The following is a 20,874-nucleotide window of genomic DNA, read 5'->3' as shown; positions in this document are numbered from 1 at the left end:
AAGTGTGAACTTGTGGTGCGATAGTCAGAGTGCGATTCACTTGGCGAAAAATCAAGTTCACCATGCTCGTACTAAGCATATCGACGTCAGGTATCATTTTGTGCGGGATGTCATAAAGGAAGGCGATATTTCTCTCATGAAGGTGCATACGAATGAGAATCTCGCAGACATGTTAACCAAGGTGGTCACAGGTAGCAAGTTTAAGCATTGCTTGGACTTGCTTCATATCAGCCCGTGTTGAGTTGCCCAAGAGGGCATGGCCCTGTGGGGCGGTGATGGAGGTGAGGTGGAGACTATGTTGGAGAATAATTGCAGAACTACGATTAGCTTGATCCCGGTGGAGGGTACGTAGGCAGTCGCGGTATAGTGACGCAGCTGGTTTGGCCTGGTTTGGTCTGGATATCTCTCTGGTGGAGTTCGTGGGGTTCTTCTGGTGTTCGTCCATAATTTGAAGTTTATCAAATGATGTACGAGGTGGAGAATTGTGATCGTGGGGGACATGGAGGGCCCACCCACGTTTCCGCCGTTTCCTCTCGTGTGCGGACGAGCTCTCGTCGTGAGCTCGTGTCCGTGCCGCACGCGCCGCCTGTCCATGTGAGCTCGAGAGGACAGCACGAGTTTCGTGCGTCGTCCTGCTGCTCGCTCGAGTTTAGTGCCGCGCCGTTTCCCGCGCGAGTCCTCCTTTCCCGCCAGTCTATCCCGCCCACTAACTTCAGTTTTTTCTCCTATAAATAGGAGAGATTGTGTGTTGTTTTTAGTGTGGGGAAAATTGTGGGAAAATCTCAAGTGGAGTTTTTTGAGAGAAAAGAAAGAGAGGAAGAGAGAACTTGTATAAGTTTGGTATTTTTCCTCCATAGTGAAACCCCCTCCCGTGGACGTAGGCTAGTTTGCCGAACCACGTAAAAATCCCGTGTTTGTATTTGTCTTATCTGTGAGTTGCCATAGCTTGTAGGTTCCCTCGATATTTCAGTCATTGAACTGATGAGAGGAAGAGTGTATATTTCACTTTGATGAAATATATCACTTTCGATTCTTGTTTCCTTTGAGAAATAAGAATTTCACTATCTATTCTAGTTTCCTTTAAGAAACAAGAATATAGAGGTTGACTTGTGCTTTTGTGACAACAAAAGCCAGTGCTATCTCTCAGGTGATATCGCTTCCGCGACGGTGGGCGTGACCACGCCCCAACACAATCCATCAATCACTAAACTTCATTTTAGCATTATCGCCTGAAGATAGTTCAAGTCCATCCGCTCATAGGTCTTCTTCATGTCTAATTTGATCGACAAGTGTTGATTATTGCTGCGCTTCATGCTATGCATCGCCTGAATAGCGACCCAAACATCATAAGTAGTCGTTAATTAAGAAACTTATTTGGGCCAAGGCCCAAGTTCACGCCAATTGCTCATTGGGTAAGAGTTAAAGGACAGTAAAAATAAAAATGGATCCGGCCCATTAACCATCCTCTCTTCGTTATATATCGTTTATTTCCTAGGGTTTTGTTTCTCTGTTTCATCTCGAGCCGTCGCCTTCTTCATCGCTCGGAGATCATCAAAAACCCTAGCAACCATGGTGAGTATCTCTCAGATCCCTTACCAATATTCCTCATTTCAGAAATTATAGATCTAAGTTCGCCTCTTATACCACAGTCTTTAGTCGCGAACGAGGATTTTCAGCACATTCTTCGTGTTCTCAACACGAACGTCGATGGAAAGCAAAAGATCATGTTCGCTCTCACATCGATCAAGGGTATCGGCCGTCGATTCGCCAACATCGTCTGCAAAAAAGCGGATGTTGACATGAACAAGAGGTATCATCGTTGAGATCTTGTGAAGTTAGGGGTTTTGTATCTTTTAACTTTTAAAGTTTTGTTTTTGATTGTTTTTAGGGCCGGAGAGCTCTCAGCTGCTGAGCTTGAGAATCTGATGACGATCGTTGCTAATCCTCGTCAGTTCAAGATCCCGGATTGGTTTTTGAACAGAAAGAAGGATTATAAAGATGGGAGGTACTCTCAGGTTGTTTCCAATGCTTTGGATATGAAGCTCAGGGATGATTTGGAACGCTTGAAGAAAATCAGGTCTGCTATCATTTTGACTTTTGTATCTCTCTTTATGGTTATAAGTTTATGCTCTCTTTTTTCTACTGTTTTAGTTTGTGGAACTATAAATTGCATATCTTACCCCTCTATGATCTTATTGTTTAAGAACTACTGTAAACAATGTGGGTTTTCTTGCATTATTCTTTTGGGTGCCATTGGGTTGTTATCTCTACTATCCAAATTAAAATTTTTAGTAGGCAATACCATGTCACGGTTTGTATTATTAGTTTGGCTTTCATCCATTGTTTTCTCTTGGTTAAGAGAAAAACCTGTAAAAAAAAACTGCACAGGATGTAGGAAACTTTGTCATATAGTTGTTGTTAGGTTACATTTGTGATTTGATTGAAATTTTGGATCTTTGTAGTGCGAGCTATTTTTCTAGTTGGCGATCAAGTCTTAAGCGGATCATTGACTTTGTAGAATAATGTCTCGCTGTTTTCAATTTGATTTTCATAATGTGTTTATTACTATTAAACTTTAACATCTGAGCTATAGTTTACATAAAGATACTTGAAGTTAAGCAATCTACTTAAAATGATATCGGTTTTAGGTTTGAGGCGGAAATCTATTCCTGTACAATGTTTATATCTTCCTAGTTGCTGTTTTAGTGGTCTGTAATTTATGTGAGACTATTGGCTTTTCCCTGGTAAGAAATGCATCCAAACTAGATAATGTGCACCAAATGTGTTTTTTTACTATTTTGATCATCAGAAGATTTGATTTTTTTTGTGAGTGCCAGAAGAGTTTGCTTTAAGAATCTTTTTTCGTGCTATTGTTTTTTTCCATAATGCATATTTTATGATAGTTGTCTCAATCCCAATTCCGGGCAAATAATTGACTATTTTTTGTGGTATTATTTGGAATAGATACGCATATAAGAATAAAAAATCTCATTATTTACATCAATTACATGTGAAAAAGATAGAATGTAGGATGTAAGTTTTACATCTTTTTATGAATGCAGTTAATTCTATGCCAAAGTATACATACTACCGAAGTTATATTTTTAAATATATTTTAAAAAAATATTATTTATGTTAAACAATCATTTTTATGTTTTTATTATATTGATTATACTATTTCATATATCATGTATTTGTTATATTTTTAGATTTAAAAAAAAATCATGCATATACTTGATTATTTATAATTATGTTGATTTTTAATGATTCCTTGGTGATTAACAGGAAGTTATGAGATTCTTTGTTGTGTGCTTAAGTAGTAGCACAAATGTAGACATATTTGGATATATTAACTTCCTTTCTATGTAATTAACGTAAATGTCTCCCTTCGATAAAAGTAATGCCAAGAGTTTATTCACATTTAACATTTCATGTCATTAGGATAGATGTGAAGTTGTATACTCTTGTTAGCGTGCATTATATAAGAATTTAGATGTCGTGTCATGGGCAAATTTGAGTTTGTTTACGGCTGAAATATACGCAGAAAGTAGAAACCAATTCGACAACTTAACATGAATATTTTGGATTAAGGATAATGAATATTTGGAGGTATTGTCCATCTCACTTGATGATGAATCTATTGTTGAAGGCAATGCTTTGAGAAATGTTATATATAAGAGTTGATTTTTAGTATGAATTATCAAATTGTTTGATGATCTTATTCTTCTCTGTATTCCTGATGTAGTCCAAAAATTTTACATCTCCAATCAACTTTGATTTATTAAAGGAGTTCATTTAAATTTTGAAAATTTATTTATGCTTGCAATCTTTCAAAGAAATGATCTGTCCGTGTCTATGATCGAGCGTTGTAGGATTTGCATCTGTGCAAAGTATCTAGAGTGAAAGGTGTTATGTTTTTTGTTGATTGCAGTTCCATCTGTCTTTTTTAGAATTTAGGCAGTTGGTTATTTTTATTTCTGACTATTTGCCGATGTGTCCTCTCTTGTATGCATTTCCTGTTGGCGTGGTTGGAGTATGTTTGACTAGTTGGAATATTTATAACCCACCAGGCATTTGGAACTATAAATGGTTGGATTTAGTTGAATGACCGCGTTTGCTTTGTGTCCTGGTTGGAGCTTCTTGTCGCTATAAAGCCATGTCTACTAAAGTAGGCATTTGATGGAATATGATAAGTAGGTAACACACAAGGGGATCTGGTACATCTGTTTGGAGTGGATATATTTGCTTCACTTTTTTAAAAAACCTCTGCCTAGTCCGCTTAGGCGTACGCTTAGACCTAAGCGGTACCTAGGCCGCCTAACTAGCGCCTACCGCCTAAGCGGTATTTAGGCTGCCCATCTAAATTTTACGAGCGTTTAGGGGAGCATTGTCTGCTTACGTGGATTGCATCTTGTAGGCCTTGGTTGTGATTTTACGTGTTGTAGCCTACACGTCATCCAAACTCCATTAACCTCCAAATATGAACACCTCCACTACCTCCTCCGACTTTTAGCAAAACCTCATCGACCACCACTTAAATGAAGAAAGAAATCCGTCTAGACACTAGTTTGGCATCTAAGCTTTCTATAACGTTGACATTCACTATCAATTATTATAATTAAAAATAAAAAAAATCTTAGGCTCTAGCCTTGTTAATTATTATTTTGGCTATTTAGTATTTAAGTATGCATTATTTATTGTGGAACTAAGGTTGCTATCTTTTTATAAAAATTTATATGAATTTAATATATATTTTTATTAATTATTATAATTAAATAATTTAAAAATAGTCAAACGCCTAGACGTACGCCCATGGGTCTAGACGCTAGGCGCTCGCTCAAACGCCTAGTTTGCCTAGCGCCTTCTGTAACATTGTCGAGTTCCCTCGATCTTTGTAACTACTAACAAGGTAAAGAGTACTTCTTAAATATCTAAGTTAGTTAACAACAGTAACTTAAACTTAAGAAGGGTAAGTTAACAGTAAACTTAAGTTTAAGTTTAAGTTAAACTTAAGTTTAAACTAACAGGAAACTTAAGTTTAAGTTTAACAGTAAACTTAAGTTTAAGTTTAAGTTTAAGTCAATATTAAGTTTTTTGTTGATGGTAAACTTTAGTTTAAGTAAACAGTAAACTTAAGTTAACAATATTTTAGTTAACAGTAAACTTAAGTTTAAGTTTATTGTTAATTTAAACTTAACAGTAACTTATAAAGTTAACAGTAATTTGAGTTGAGAATGAGTTTTTCACTATTGAGGTGAATTTATAATTTGAGATGAGAAGTATAAGCATACAAAGAGCTATTGTAATCGGTAAACCAAGCAATTTAGTTAATAGTGTTGGTATTTTAGTATTTATGCATCTTTGATTGAGTATATATATTTATCTTCAAGTAAAAAAAAAAAGAAAAAAACGCCCAGAAACTGCTTAGATGCCCGCCTAGGCGACTAAGCGTCGTGCGCCAAGTCCGACGCCTAGAAGCGCCCAACGTTTAATATAACATTGATTTGCTTCCTTTATAATGTTGGTTCTCAGAGTGGAGTCTAATTCTGTCTACTTTAATGCGCTCCTTTATGTTGAAATATAAATCATAAATTAATAAGTAGTGTAGTGAAGCCATTGAAGTTCTGAAACAGAGATAGTGATGGAAATAAGATCTATGTGCTAAAGCATTTAAATTCTTGGCGGATGACAATGAGCTGGTAGCATGTTGCCTCAATATCACCAAACATCAATGAGGGGAACTTCAGAACTTGTTTTACAGTTCATCTTGCAAAATGATCTGTGATAGTGAAGTGTGTATTCCAGTAAAGGGCATAATAAAGCTATACCCAAGGACACCATAAAACCAGGTCGCAGGAGATATTGCTAAACTAACATTTAAAAAATTTCGTTTACCTTTAGTATTAAAGGTAACTGATGCCGATCTGCTGGGAACCTGCGATACTTACACGGGGTTTTCTCAAAGACAATAATTTTAAGCGGTTTTGTTTTGATATTTGATGTACGAGGCTAAGGTGTGGGTGTAAGATAATTAATAACCTGTTTCCTTCCACGTATTCCTTATTTTCTTGAGAATCGAGGCATAGCATTTGTAAAAAGTCAGAGAGAAAAGCAGTAAAAGCATCTGTTACTTGAACTGTAATTGTCTGATAAATCCAATCTTCAAACATTATAGTCTAGTAGCCTCCATCTTCATTAATTAACCAAGATGTTCCTCGTGCAACTGCTTAATCACACCTCTGCACCAACTGCAGAACCAGGCTAAGCTCTGGATGCCAGAGAGAATGACTTTTTTCCCCTCCACGTCCTCATTACTCGAGAACATAGCAATAGAATGTATAAAGGTCATAAAAAAGCATATTTCAAGTGAAATGTAATTATTTGATATCCAGTCTTCCAAACATCATAGTCCATTATGCTCTCCACCACCAGCCATTAACCTAGAAGATGTTCCTTGTACACTACCAAGGCATCCCTGCTTGACCTACAGTAGTAATAGCCGTGACTGATTTAATTGCGTACATTTGGGACCCAATGTTTTCAACTGTCCTGCAATTTTCCTTGCTGACAAAGAAACTACTTGATAACATGGTGGTGACAATAATCATTTTTTGATGGCCCTGACAATTTCCCCTTTTCTATGAGACCTACTCCCCAAGGACTTTGCGGTGATATAGTTCCCATCATTTTACACACCCTGTATAGGACTTTGATGCCATTGGCTAGAAAACCAATGGTTAGCATTACCTTTATCTAAATTACACTTCAAATTATTGTTACTTCACCTTGTGGCGTTACTTCACCTTGTGGCTTTATATTCTGTTAATATATTCTGAATGTTTTGTCCTGGTATATATACAGACAGATTCACAGAATGTTTCCTAATATTTGTTGAGGTTACTGTCTCTCATAATTAGTTTTCTTTCCATTAATACATTATTGAGGACATATACCTTAACTTTCTTCCTAACAAAAAAGCAGTGGTCGTATTCAAAATTCCTTTTCCTTTTTACATATGGATGTAGCACTTTTGAATAATTCGTCCCGACTTTTTACATCCATAGTCACTTGTTCAAGGTGCTGAAAACCAAATACACTTCAAATATGTTTCAGTATGATTATTATCCGATGTCAATGTGCAGGAACCACCGTGGGCTGAGGCACTACTGGGGCCTTCGTGTCAGGGGGCAGCACACTAAAACCACTGGCAGGAGAGGAAAGACCGTTGGTGTCTCTAAGAAGCGTTGAAACCTTGAGTTTCATCTGGTTCGGTTTTGAGGCTGGAAGTTCAATTAGACATTGTGTAGCTCAGCTTGTCTTGGACAATGTTTTAGGCTTGTTTTTCGGTAATCAGTTGAACAATGTAAGTCTCGAGTTAGAACAATTCATGTCTCGTGTGTGGTTTTTCCTACTCTATAATTATGTTTCTCCGTCTGAGTTTATTTATCAAGGTATTTTCTTTTGAGATTGATTTTGCTTTTTATGTTTTCTCTTTTTCATTGAACCGAAGATTATCGGCTAATGTTTATTTTGGTGACGTAAATTCATCACTCTTTGACACTGATAGCAAAATTATAGTAGTTTCCTTTGGACAAATTTTCAAAACCAACCCATTTGATAAACTATTCCCAAAAAAAGATCCATTTCAGTTTTATTTGCAAAAACCGACCTGGTTTTAGCCTCAGCGCTGAAACCAGGTCGGTTTTTGAAAAAAAGTTTCCGAAACTTCACGGGAGTTCGACTCCCGTGAAGTTTTGTTATGAGAAAAAACTTCACAGGAGTTGAACTCCCGTGAAGTTTCGTAAAGTTTTTTAGAAAAACCGACCTGGTTTCAGCGACAGTGCTGAAACCAGGTCGGTTTCTCTAAATAAATCTGAAACGGGTCGTTTTTTACAATTAGTTTATCAAATGGGTTGGTTTTGAAAATTTGTCCAGTTTACTTTTCACACTTTCTCAAAAGCGATTTTTCTGGAGGAGTTCACAGTTTCACTAACATGATCCCAAGTAAACGTGTAAATGTTTAGGAAGTCATTCATCGTGCTTCTTCACGAATATCGCCATCAGCAGCTTTTGTTGCATTTGTTGAACAAGTGGAGCAATTATCCTCGCAACTTGTTCGAACGTTGGCAACCTCAGATGAGATAAAGTGTGATTCTAACAAAACTTTGTGGCCACTAATGGGGGCAGAAGCTATTCAAAGTCCTCCTTTTGGGTGAGTGATTAGATTACAAAGGATTTTGGGATTAGTGTACCGTGATGCTCGTTCCATGACGGCATAAAAAAGAGCTTTTTGGGGACCAAACCAAAAATACTACATATAACTTGCTAGATTCTAACATTCCTATTACTCTAGCATCAATTCTATTGAGAAAGTGTCTGTTGAGGATGATCATGTTATTAAATGTGCACCTCCTAAAATGTAATAATTCAACGTTTGATATTATTTAAGTACGCTATGAATCCAGTTGTACTTTATTTTTTTCCATAATCAGTATCAAAGAGCTGGCGGCTAAAGTGAAATCCAACTATCCTCATGTCATACCTCTGGCTCTAATTTGTTTCATGCTTGTGACGTAGGAAAAGATAGCCCCACCATTTTCATGGATCATGGCATGATATAGGCATACCCGACAGCATATTCATGCGGATATGAGAATCTTTTATAAAATTTGGGAGGACACGTATACGTATATAGATATAAAGAAAGTAGTTGGATCTGTATACAATTTTGAGCTGTGGAAGAAATTAATGTTGATTAGGCATTTGGAGCTCATCATGTTGGCATGGTGGTAAAAGAACTTGAAGCGTGAAAGACCCGAAATCAAGACCGATCTGAAGTCTCTTTATATAAACAAGGACAAAACATACCCAAAAAATTTAGTATTTTAAGGAGACCATATATAATGGATAATAAAAGCTGCCCAAGCATGCGGTGTGAGGGTCAAGTCTAATTTTAGTCAAACACAATAATGTGATGTGTGATACACACACACAAAATTGATGGCCAAATGCATGAACAAGTAGAGTAGCAAAGTTGTGATTTGATGCCCAAGAGGGTCTAGCCAAGTTGGTAAGCTACTTATGAGCAGTACTCTAAGATCTCAAGTTTGATTCTCTTGATGAACACTTACACGAATTTAATTTGGTGGAACATCCGAGGCCGTGAGTTGGGGGGTGCCTCTTAGCCGCGCCAAGGTGTTTGATACATATGGTTCGAAGGATCATAGAAAAGTTTCCTCGCAAAAATAAAATTGTGATTTGATTGGAGAAAATATAGTTTTTGTTTTTTTTCCCTTTACTGCTCAGCAGAAGCATAGCAAATGAATTAGGGCGGGAGAGGATCATAAAAATTATAGGTATCCATGCCTTTAAGCACTATAGTGCTTTAGAAATAAGTCTCAAAGGGATCACATGGAATCTGAGGACTCAATACCAATTATCAATTATATTAAACTAGCCCAAAAGAGAAGAAACCTATCAACTTGATTAACAATAAAATCATGATTCCGTCATTGAATTAAAAGTATCAACCTTCAAATAATGAAGATATGATAATTATGGAAGACCCTTCATCAATAATATTTTTTCTTTTTAATGGAAAGATGAATATGCATTTACTTACTTTTAGCTTATAAAGGGTTGCAAATGCAAATGCAGCCTACAAAAAGCTAGTCTAGTCAATTAATTTTTGTGCAGATACTATTGCCAAATAAATAATAGAGTACCAGCATTAAGTCAGCAACAAATTATTAATTGCGTGTTATTCTCTTGCTGACTTTTTAAAGTGAAGAGCATCTTCCACATGCAAGCAAATAAGATGTTTATAGGTATCGTTGCCATCACTATGATCATAAAATTCGTTATTTTCAATTATTAGACTAACATACTATATGTAGCATCATATACATATCCTAAGCACAACACTTAACATATACGTAAGCCTGTCTAAAAAACTCGTCGGCTCGGGCCGTAACCCGGCCCGACCCGGAACAAGGCTGGCTGGGGCAACAAAAAACGGTCAAAAAACGGTCATATGGTGATGGTTTTTTGGTCATTTGCCTAGGAGGCTACCTTTATAATTAAATAAAAGAGGGTTTTCACTCCTTCTCCTCACACCAAAACTCATCTACTTCTCTCTAATACTCTCTTATACAATCTTATACTCTCTTATACCCTCTAATAATCTCTTATACTTTCTAATCATTTTATCAAATGGCTTCCGAATCTAGTTATGAAGAGCAAATCTATCTCCTACCGATCTTGAAATGAGTCCTCCTACAACTACTCCTACCGATCCTACCGATGTTAATCCCAAATCCAGTGACGACGATTCTACACCAATAGCTCCTAAAAGGCCGAGATCCAATGTGTGTAATACATATCCTAAGCACAACACTTAACATATACGTAAGCCTGTCTAAAAAACTCGTCGGCTCGGGCCGTAACCCGGCCCGACCCGGAACAAGGCTGGCTGGGGCAACAAAAAACGGTCAAAAAACGGTCATATGGTGATGGTTTTTTGGTCATTTGCCTAGGAGGCTACCTTTATAATTAAATAAAAGAGGGTTTTCACTCCTTCTCCTCACACCAAAACTCATCTACTTCTCTCTAATACTCTCTTATACAATCTTATACTCTCTTATACCCTCTAATAATCTCTTATACTTTCTAATCATTTTATCAAATGGCTTCCGAATCTAGTTATGAAGAGCAAATCTATCTCCTACCGATCTTGAAATGAGTCCTCCTACAACTACTCCTACCGATCCTACCGATGTTAATCCCAAATCCAGTGACGACGATTCTACACCAATAGCTCCTAAAAGGCCGAGATCCAATGTGTGTAATTTTTTCGAGAAGATAGACGTCACCAAGGATGAACACAGTAGGATCTTCACCCAGAAGGCTAAATGTGCGTTGTGCGGCAAGACTTTCCAAGCTCATCATAAGAGTGGCACCAACCACCTCAAACATCATATAGAAAAACATAACAAAGGTCAGAATCCTCAAGAAGATATCCGACAATCTATGATTTCCCATTAATCCTTCTCTTCTGGTAGTCTCGGTAGTTAGAATTATGATGCTGCTCGAGCCAGAAAATGCGTCAACAGGTTTATCATTCTTAAAAACATTCCTTTTAAATTAGTAGAAGATGATGAATTTAAAGATATGTTAGAGATGATTTTTATCCCGTATTTACAAAATTTTCTCGTCAAACACGTCAACGTGATATTTTTAAACATTATTAGGAGGAACAAGGAAAATTAAATTCTTATTTTAAAATTTTAAACTGTAGATTTTCTTTAACTTCTGATATTTGGACACCTAGAGTACAAACTGGTTATTTATGTATCACAACACACTGGATTGATAAAAATTGATAAATGTTTGAAAGAGTTGTTTCCTTTATTACAACTGAAGAGTCACATACTGGTATTAATGTTGTAAATTTAACAATTGAAGAACTTATGAAACTAGAAATTGATCAAAGAATATTTTCTCTTTCACTAGATAATGCAAGTAATAACAATATAGCTGTTGATTTTATCAAAACAAATCTGTCATTATCATGGTGATCTTTTTCATATTAAATGTATCTGTCATATTTTAAATTTAATTATTCAAAGAGTATTTACTGAAATTAAACCCATGATAGAAAATCTTAGAACAGTTGCTTATATGCATAATGCTTCTGAATAAAAACTTAGTTTTTATGATGCTATAATGTTATTATCTGGCTGTTATTATCCAACTATTACTTTAGCTGATTTATAAATTTTAAATATTCAAAAAAAATTGCCAAATATCGTATGAATGATACTTTTGGAGCTATAATTTTTCAAATGGAGAGCAAATTTAATAAGTATTTAAGGTCCATTCCTCATATTTTTTGTTTGTGGGTTCTTGTTGATCCATGTTTGAAGAATATTAGTCTTCGAAGTTTGTTAGAATCATTATATAATGGACATATTATAGACTTAGATGATGGATCCACCCTTACTGCTACTTCTCATCATTTAGCTATTAGAAATTATTTTCAAACCTTATATGATGAGTATGCAGCTAGGCATGATGTAGCTACACAACAATCTACAACTTCGGCGCCTTCGAGCTTAAGCCGAGATAAAAATATAAGTTTTGATAGGTATGCAATGGTAGCTGAGCTAACTGGTGGATCTGGACCTAGATCATCATTAGAGGTTTCTGAAATAGATGAATATTTATCTGTTTCTTTAGTTAAATATTAAGGAAATACTTTAGATATTTTACAATGGTGGAGAGTATATGGATCAATTTCATATGCTATACTTTCCAACATGGTTCGAGACTTACTAATAGTAACAGTACAGATTTCTACGGTAGCTTCGGAATCCGCCTTCAGCACAGCAGGACGTTTGATCGACGACCACAGGACATGCTTATATTTGTATACTGTACAAGTGGTGATGTGCTTACAAGATTGGTGAAGGTATGAGAAGCGAACACAATGCATCAATCAGATGGCTAGAATTGGAGATAAATTTGAATAGTCGGGACTAACAAATAGATATAAAGATTAAACAATATTCATTAAATTATAATTTTTATTTCTTAGCTTTAATTTTGTAATGAATTATTTTAGAAATAATTACAAATGATAATGATATAGGTAAGAAGGTGCTAACCTAGTTGAGATGTACTCATCTATTGTGATGCGACGAATGCCGAAATAAATTTATACTTGTAAAGAATTTATTAATTATTAATAAAGAAGTTATTTTTATCATCTTTCATTTTTATAATTTTTGTATTTGTAATTTATTTCATTTCAAGTTATTAATAATATTATTGTTTTTATTAGCATTTTCTGTAATTGTTTATGTATATTTTAAAATTTAAAGAGATTTTTAAAAAATAAAAAAAGTAAAAAAATCCAGGCCGGCCCGAAGCTTGGCCCGCTCAGCCCGAGTCCGGGTCGTGTCTCTCCATCTTGTGGGGCCTGAGTTCAATTCCTCTTTGCGTCAACGCGCCTCAAAATAATAATAATAATAATAATAATAATAATAATAATAATAATAATAATAATAATAATAATAATAATATAACACTAATATACACATACAATGTTGTTGGTGGGGGTCATGAAAGTGTTGGCTATGTTGTTCATGAAAATGCAATTTTGCCTTTGTGAATAGTCCCACATTGAAAAATGAGATAAATAATAAGGGGTTTATATTGGTTAACCTCTTATTGGGCTTTGAATAGTGTTTTGGGTTTTTTGGGCTTTGCATAACGCGCATTCCTTTTACTTTTCCAAATTTTATTTTTGCATGTTTTACACGTTTTGACTCGTTCGTAACGGATGCGGAGATGACGCGGGGAGTTACGCGGATCCTGTGTGACATGTGTGGATTTGGAGCAACGACTCTTTGGTCTCCAGCTCCTATATATACAGGGGTTCTCCTCCTCGGAAGATACACAACAACTCTTCTATCCTCTCTTCCTCTGTTAATATTTTTCCAAAGTTTTACTTTTCTCTTTGGGCAACGTTTTTCATATGAGCTTAATCTCTGTTACTCTCGCCTGAGTATGGAGGCCGGCCGAATAGGGGTTTTTTATCGCTAGGGGAGAGATGATCGAGTGCGCCAGGGCGATAAACATGTCCTCAATCTTCTAAGACAGTGAAATCACGACTGCTCCCATTCAGATCTGATTTTCTGACCTTTTATTTTCGGATTTTATACTAATATCCTCTTCTTTGACAGCAGAAAGTGCGGTCCACATAGCTATTTGTTGCGTGTGCTTGTGGGTTTTCATGTCTTTTAGAGCGCGCATAGTTGAGAACATGATCTTCATCTTTAGTATAGACTTTAGTCTTCATTTTCCGTCTGAAGTTCACAAAAGTAATGTAATTTCTGTAAATTATGATTTCAACACCAAGCTATTATAGGTAGTAAACCTTAGATGTTTGAGAGAGTTACTATGATATAAGTACATTCTTATCTTTCGAGCCCTTTCACCAATTTATACGTGCAAGTTGCATGTGATCAAAACTAGAACAAGGTAGATGGTATTGGTCATGCAAATTAGCTGGAAATAGATTTCTTGCTAAAATTGTATATAGTGTTACAAACTCAAACTATTATATATATATATATATATATATATATATATATACTATATTATATTATATATATAGTATATATAATAATATATATATAATAGTATATATAAAACTAATGTGCTCAACTTTAATGTTGACGTCCACATAACGTGATTCTTAGCCATTGCTGCATTACTTGATTCGACGCTACTTTTGTGCGATGATCCGCTTCCGTTGAACTTGATCTACATATTCCTAACAAAACCCAACACATTCAAATTTTGGCCGGTGAATCCTCAATGGTATTGACCCTTCATCCACTCGTATCAATTTTAACGCGCTTTCAAATGAATAGAACATTTTTACATGGTCGCGGGGCGGTTCAAACCATGACGCTTCACCCAAATTTGAGATGGTTGGGAACGGTTTTAGAATATGCTAGATCAAGTTCAACGGAGCCGGATCATCCACAAAGTTAGCCTCAATCAAATAAATAAAAGTGATCATCAATGGTTTAAGCAACTTAGTGGACGCTCCACTATAACGTTGAACACAAGTTCTTTACTCAATATATTATAATACTATATATATATATATTATTATAATATATATTATAATATATATATATATAAATATATATATATATATATATATAATATATTATCATTCCGATAATTATGAAAACGATTCAATGCCAAAAATGAAAATACTAACGCGGAAGTGCTCTATTATCTTTTCTTGTCATCCTTTCGAATTGAATTTTTAACGTCATAATTGTTTGCCATTTTCTGAAATTATCTTTTGTGTCATCTTTTTCCTCACAAGAAATTTACCAGATTCCTAGTTTATAATTCTATTTGGACAAATCTCTTAATAAAACTTAAAGGAAGCCAAGTGCTTGTTATCTTTTCTTATCATCCTTTCGGATTGAATTTTTAATGTCATAATTGTTTGCCATTTTCTGAAATTATCTTTTCTGTCATCTTTTTCCTCACAAGAAATTTACCAGATTCCTAGTTTATAATTCTATTTGGACAAATCTCTTAATAAAACTTAAAGGAAGCCCCTCTAGTTGAAAAACAAATACCATTTTGTGGTTCCAACCTTTTTATTGGACAAATATAAAAAAAAACTTAGTGATACGAGGAATTCAATATAGCTTAAAAATCCAGTCCTCTGAAAGGTTTATAAAAAATATAATATATTATTGTGTCATCATCTTCAAGATATTTTACGAATATATAAAAAATATTAATTTTTTGACATTATTCTAGAAATAAATCACAGTAAGAGAGTGCGGGCCTCTCTCTAGTGAAAAAAAGCGGAGATACAAAGTATTGAACGCCGATCACTAACAATAAAGGCTTGTACTCTTTTCCATTAAACTACATTCTCAATTATTGAAATAATGGGCATTTATAGGATAAAATTATAGAAATTACAGGTATCTAACAATATATAAATATCCAATTTTATGGCAAAACTATTCTAGAAAGGTTTTCCAATTTATTTAATTTTCATGTTCCCGAAAGAGAACTGTAAACTAGGGGCCTAAATAAAACTTTTTCTACGTTTCTTTAATATTAGACCCTAATTTTTTAATGATGTATTAGGGCCCCAAGCCCAAAATTTTAGAAAATAGATTTTTAATTAGAACCTACACTCTTTCTTAAATTTCACAAAAAATTCATATTTCTAAATCAACAGTCAGAAACTGTTGGTAGATCTGTGTTGTATCTACAATACATCACATAATTCAAAATAAGATAGAGCGAACATGAAATTAAAAGGTAAATAAAAACAAGAATAAATGAGCACGTACGGAGAAAGATGATCCACTCTGATTCTTATTCATCTTCATTTCTCCCCCTCCATCATTTTGTCTCCATGGATTACATTATCATAGACTGTGGAAGAGACTACCTTAATAAGTCACAAGTAGTGAAGATATTCTATCTAGAGATGTCCACATTCATTGTATTTATATTACAACACTCCCCCTTGGACATTACTACATGATGTTCCAATGCCTTCGTTAAAAACCTCGCCTAGAAAACCCAGTGGGATAAAAAAAAACTAGTCGAGGAAAGAGTACATGACATTAGTAGATTCTTGTTGCATGAGTTGGCTCATTAAAACCTTTAACTAAAGAAAATCCTCTGGGACAAAACTAGCCCAAAGGGAAAAGAGTATACAACTATAGATGCTTCCGGATCTACAACCTTGTGGTTGGCATTAGTTTCAAATCCGGATTCGAGCCAGTCTTCAGTACATTCCCCGTCGCATTAAAAAACCTTTAGCTTAAGAAACCCTGTGGGCGACAAAACCTTAAGCAAAAGGGAAAAAAAAGTACAACTATAGTCCTTTAAGGCATAATCTTCGGGATTGCATTAAAAATTCTCTCCCCCTGATGATGACAATCTTCTGAGTCTATGCTAAGAAAACCCAGTGGGGCAAAACTTAGCAAAAAGGAGCAAATTATGATAATAGACTTTCAGGGCCCAATCTTCAGGATTGTTCTTTAAGAATTTGCTCCCCCTGAAGAAGATAGTCTTTCAAGTCTATGCATATTGTGAACATATTTCTCATAAGTTGATGTAGGCAGAGATTTAGTGAACAAATCTGCAAGATTGTCACTTGAGCGAACTTTTTCGATGGTGATTTCGCCATTCTTTTGGAGCTCATGTGGATAAAAGAATTTTAGAGTAATATGTTTTGTCATGGTTCCTTTTACATATCCACTGCTCATTTGTGCAACACAAGCTGCATTGTCCTCATAAAGGACATTGGGGGGAATATCATCTTTCGCTAGACCACACGAGCCACAAATATGTCGTATCAACGATCTTAATCATACACATTCTCGTGAGGCCTCATATAAAGCGATAATCTCTGAGTGGTTAGAAGAAGTAGTCACCATGGTCTGCTTAACAGACCTCTAAGAAATGACAGTACCACCATAGAGAAAAACATAACCAGTCTGGGATCTGGCGTTATGGGGATCATATATATAGCCAGCGTTCTAATAGCCCACCAATGTCATATCTTGGTTTCTTTTATAGAATAGTCCAAGATCTTTTGTACCTTGAAGATAGCGAAGGAAATGTTTAACGACATTCCATTGCCTCCTTGTAGGATAAGCACTATACCTTGCTAGCAAGTTCACCGCAAATGCAATATCAGGCCTGGTGCAATTTGCGAGATAAAGAAGTGTTCCAATGGTGCTCAGATAGGGAACTTCTGATCCTAACATTTCTTCATTATCTTCTTTGGGTCTAAATGAGTCTTTATCCACTTCGAGGGACCGGTCGACCATTGGTGTGCTAAGTGGATGAGATTTATCCATATAAAATCTTTCCAAAAACCTTTTTCACATAGGTTGACTGGTGTAGAAAAATTCCTTCTGAGAAAATGCTCGATCTGCAGGCCGAGAGAAAACTTGGTTTTTCCCAAGTCTTTCATTTCAAACTCCGTCTTTAGGCATGAGCTAGCTTCTGTAAGCTCCTTGTGCGTTCCAATAACATTTATATCATCAATATAGACTGATATAATACAGAAGCCATTTTCGAATTTCTTTATAAACGCACAAGGACAGACATCATTATTTGCATATCTCCTCTTCAGGAGGAACTCACTCAGTCGGTTATACCACATTCTGCCCGACTGTTTCAAGTCGTATAACGACCTTTATAATTTAATGCTATACATGTTGCGATTCTTGTTTTCTCTTAATTCAGGAATTTTAAGTCCACCAGGGACTTCATATAAAAATATTAGCGTCTAATGACTCATATTAAAATGTGGTCATGACGTACATATCTGCATATATAAATTCATAGTTTCTGCCATATTAACTTGCGGAACGTAATATAATCACTAATAATATTTTACATCTAAATCGATGTCGGGTCTCTGCGTGAACCCATTTAGCTATGAATCTCGCTTTATATCTCACCACCTTACAATTCTCATTTATTTTTCTTACGAAGACCCATATATATATCCTGCAGGGATATATGAACTACAGGTTCAAAATACTTTAGCGAGTTCAGCTCAGCCTCAATTGCCACTTTCCATCTTACCTAGTCCGAATGCTTCAAGCACTCTATTTCCGACTTAGGTTCTGGATCTAGATTATTTTCGGAGATAGTAAGAGCAACTGTAGAGGCAACTATGTTGTCGACAACTTTTATATTTCTATTATATATTTCTCCTTTTTTCACAAATTCGTGGCCACTTTAATTCTTATTTTATGTTAACCAAATCCTTGTCATTTCCCTTAACAATTGGATTTGGCCGTTCCGCATCTCCAATATTATGATTATCAAGTGCACGTGCAATTTACTGGAGATTCCATCTTCAGGATGAACCTCTTCTCCGGAGGTTATGGGAGTGACTGTCTTTCTATATATAATTTAGTTTGCCGCGGACTTTTATCTTTTACACTAACATGTTTTATATGCTTCTGGCACAATATGCTTCTGGCATACCAAATCATTAATGATATATTCAACATGAATATGGGGCTTAGTCACTCTTTTTTTTTTTTTGGCAGATTATCATGTGAACTTCTGGTTCAGTTTGACTAGTACGTGGATATAAATATTGAAGATCTTTTTCACCAATGGAATTTCTTGATATTATTTTGTATTTTGGGCACTAATCTCCCCCTAATGTCGAGAATTGATCTTTGTATTTTGGGCACTAATCTCCCCCTAATGTCGAGAATTGATCTTTAATAAAAATACAGTCAGCGTACTAAATTGTAAATTGATCCCCTAACATGGGCTATAGGTACTAAATTATTGACGAAGTTTCATAAATAATGTATGTACATTCACCGAGGTCCCATAGAGGTACGCTATGGTGGTGATATAGAAACATGGACTGCAAATAAATAATACGCAGATGGGAAATGTTTCGCTTCTTCACCACGTATTAGATAAAGGGGGAAAATTGTGATATACGGTTGGTCGGATTTGGTTTGAATGCCCCATTTAATTTAAGAAAATCCGACGAATCATATTTTGCCCAAGATGACCCAATCGCTCATGCCAGAGTTTAAAAGAATTTGGGTCCCTAAATCTCAAACTTATCGTAACATGGTGTATTTTAGGTCAGACAAATTCTAAAATATACACATATGAATAAAAACCACATAGGTTCACAAGAGTTTAAAGCAAAATCAAGATAAATTAAAATTGTCTGACAAATGCATATAATCCAAATATAGAAAAACCAAATAGTTTACCTTGACCACCTCAATAAGATCCACTACCTCCCCCTCGTCCAAGCTTATGAATATTAGTTTGAATTATGACATGTGCTTCAGGCACTACGACTGAACCAATTAAACTTGCATTATGGTTTCTCACAACAGCTGGTTGTGTTTTTAACAACTACTAATACAAGGATTAGTTCATAATGCTTAATATAATTTTTAGTTGTACTATTGTAAGAGTACAAGGTTACTTGTTGAATTGTATTCAGTCGAGGGTTTAAAATCCAAAAATGGCTACAGGATAAGATCTCCTACTATGTTCATAGCCTCCCCCTTGTCCACGCGTATAAGTAATTTTCTGAATTGTAGCATGTGATACAAACACAACTCGTAAGCCAACTAGTCTGACATTGTGATTTCTAATCATCAATTGATTGTGTTTCTCTGCAACTACTAATCAATTCAGAATGCTAAGTGCAATTCTTGGTCATGTACTGCTGCTGGAGTACAATATTATTTGCGTGGAATAGGGAAACAAATTTTTTGATCAGTTATGCTTATAAAGTTTCAGCTGCTAGATAATTTGGTACAGAGCTGAATCATATTTAGTCATGTATTTGAAATCCAAAAAGTTCTGATTCAGTCTGCCAGTTACGTTTGAGGGAATTGGTTTTCATAGATCAAAGCGATCCTTCAGGGATTGCCCAGAAAAGTGAATACTTTTTCACTGAGGTATTAATTTTTCACGTCTTAATTGATAGAGAGAAAAATTTAAAGTGTTTGTCTTCTGGACAAAGATACTTAAAGAATCAAGAGATATAATCGTGCAAAAATCACAGGTGTGTCCAGTAAAAAAAATGAACGTTCGATGCCAAGTAATAATTACTATCATATATCACAGTGCACTAATCATGGGGACGAAAGATTAGTACATGAGAAATTAGAAATATTCACATTTTAATAAGATCACCAAAATCACCAAAATCAAGTATGAAAAAGTCGAACATGAAATACATCATAAATGTTTTCGGATGTGCAGTTTATGTTCCAATATCACCATCCAAGGATTAGAAACATTATACAAGCATGACATTTTATGCTGAGCAATAGAAGATATAAGTGTCAATATAAATAAGAGAAGAATAGATAGAGTTCCTAATATAATTATGCACATTGTAATTAATTGTAACCATTACATCACAGAAAGAGGGAATGCATGAATATTTTTCATCTTTCAGGGTTTGCTTCAGGCAAACAGGCATGATGTTTTTACTTAAAATAAATGTTAAATTACTTTTAATTTTGTAGAATGTAAAATAACCAAGTACAAAGTTTCTTTTAAATCCAGACAACAAGCACAAGCACAAGTAAGTTATTTTAATGTCTAATATTGCAGATAATAACATCACTTGATTGTCACACAAACAGGCTTTTAAAATATAATTCCATGAATTCTTAACCAGAGGAAACCAAGAAGAATTATGAAAAGGTAGAAACAATCTTGAAATCTTTAACTATCTCTTCATTTGAAACTAGTGTTGGAAAAAAGGAATGATCTCATAGTATAGAA

General features: G+C 35.2%; 1 protein-coding gene across 1 annotated transcript; it reads left to right on the top strand.

Annotated features, from left to right (window-relative positions):
* On the top strand, nt 1,463–7,471 carry LOC109832970 (40S ribosomal protein S18). The gene is made up of 4 exons (XM_020400489.1): nt 1,463–1,572; nt 1,650–1,810; nt 1,889–2,077; nt 7,143–7,471. Exons 1-4 carry the CDS (start codon nt 1,570–1,572, stop codon nt 7,246–7,248), a joined length of 459 nt encoding a protein of 152 aa, XP_020256078.1. The 5' UTR covers nt 1,463–1,569; the 3' UTR covers nt 7,249–7,471.

The sequence above is a fragment of the Asparagus officinalis genome, chromosome 3 (assembly GCF_001876935.1).
Source record: "Asparagus officinalis chromosome 3, Aspof.V1, whole genome shotgun sequence".
NCBI classification, from domain to species: domain Eukaryota; kingdom Viridiplantae; phylum Streptophyta; class Magnoliopsida; order Asparagales; family Asparagaceae; genus Asparagus; species Asparagus officinalis.
Note: the sequence above shows the minus strand (reverse complement) of the source record. Positions and strands in the feature narration are given on the sequence as shown.

Coding starts and splice junctions, on each gene's coding strand:
- LOC109832970 (XM_020400489.1), top strand. Junction 1,811..1,888: donor GATGTTGACATGAACAAGAG/GTATCATCGTTG, acceptor GATTGTTTTTAG/GGCCGGAGAGCTCTCAGCTG. Junction 2,078..7,142: donor GAACGCTTGAAGAAAATCAG/GTCTGCTATCAT, acceptor GTCAATGTGCAG/GAACCACCGTGGGCTGAGGC.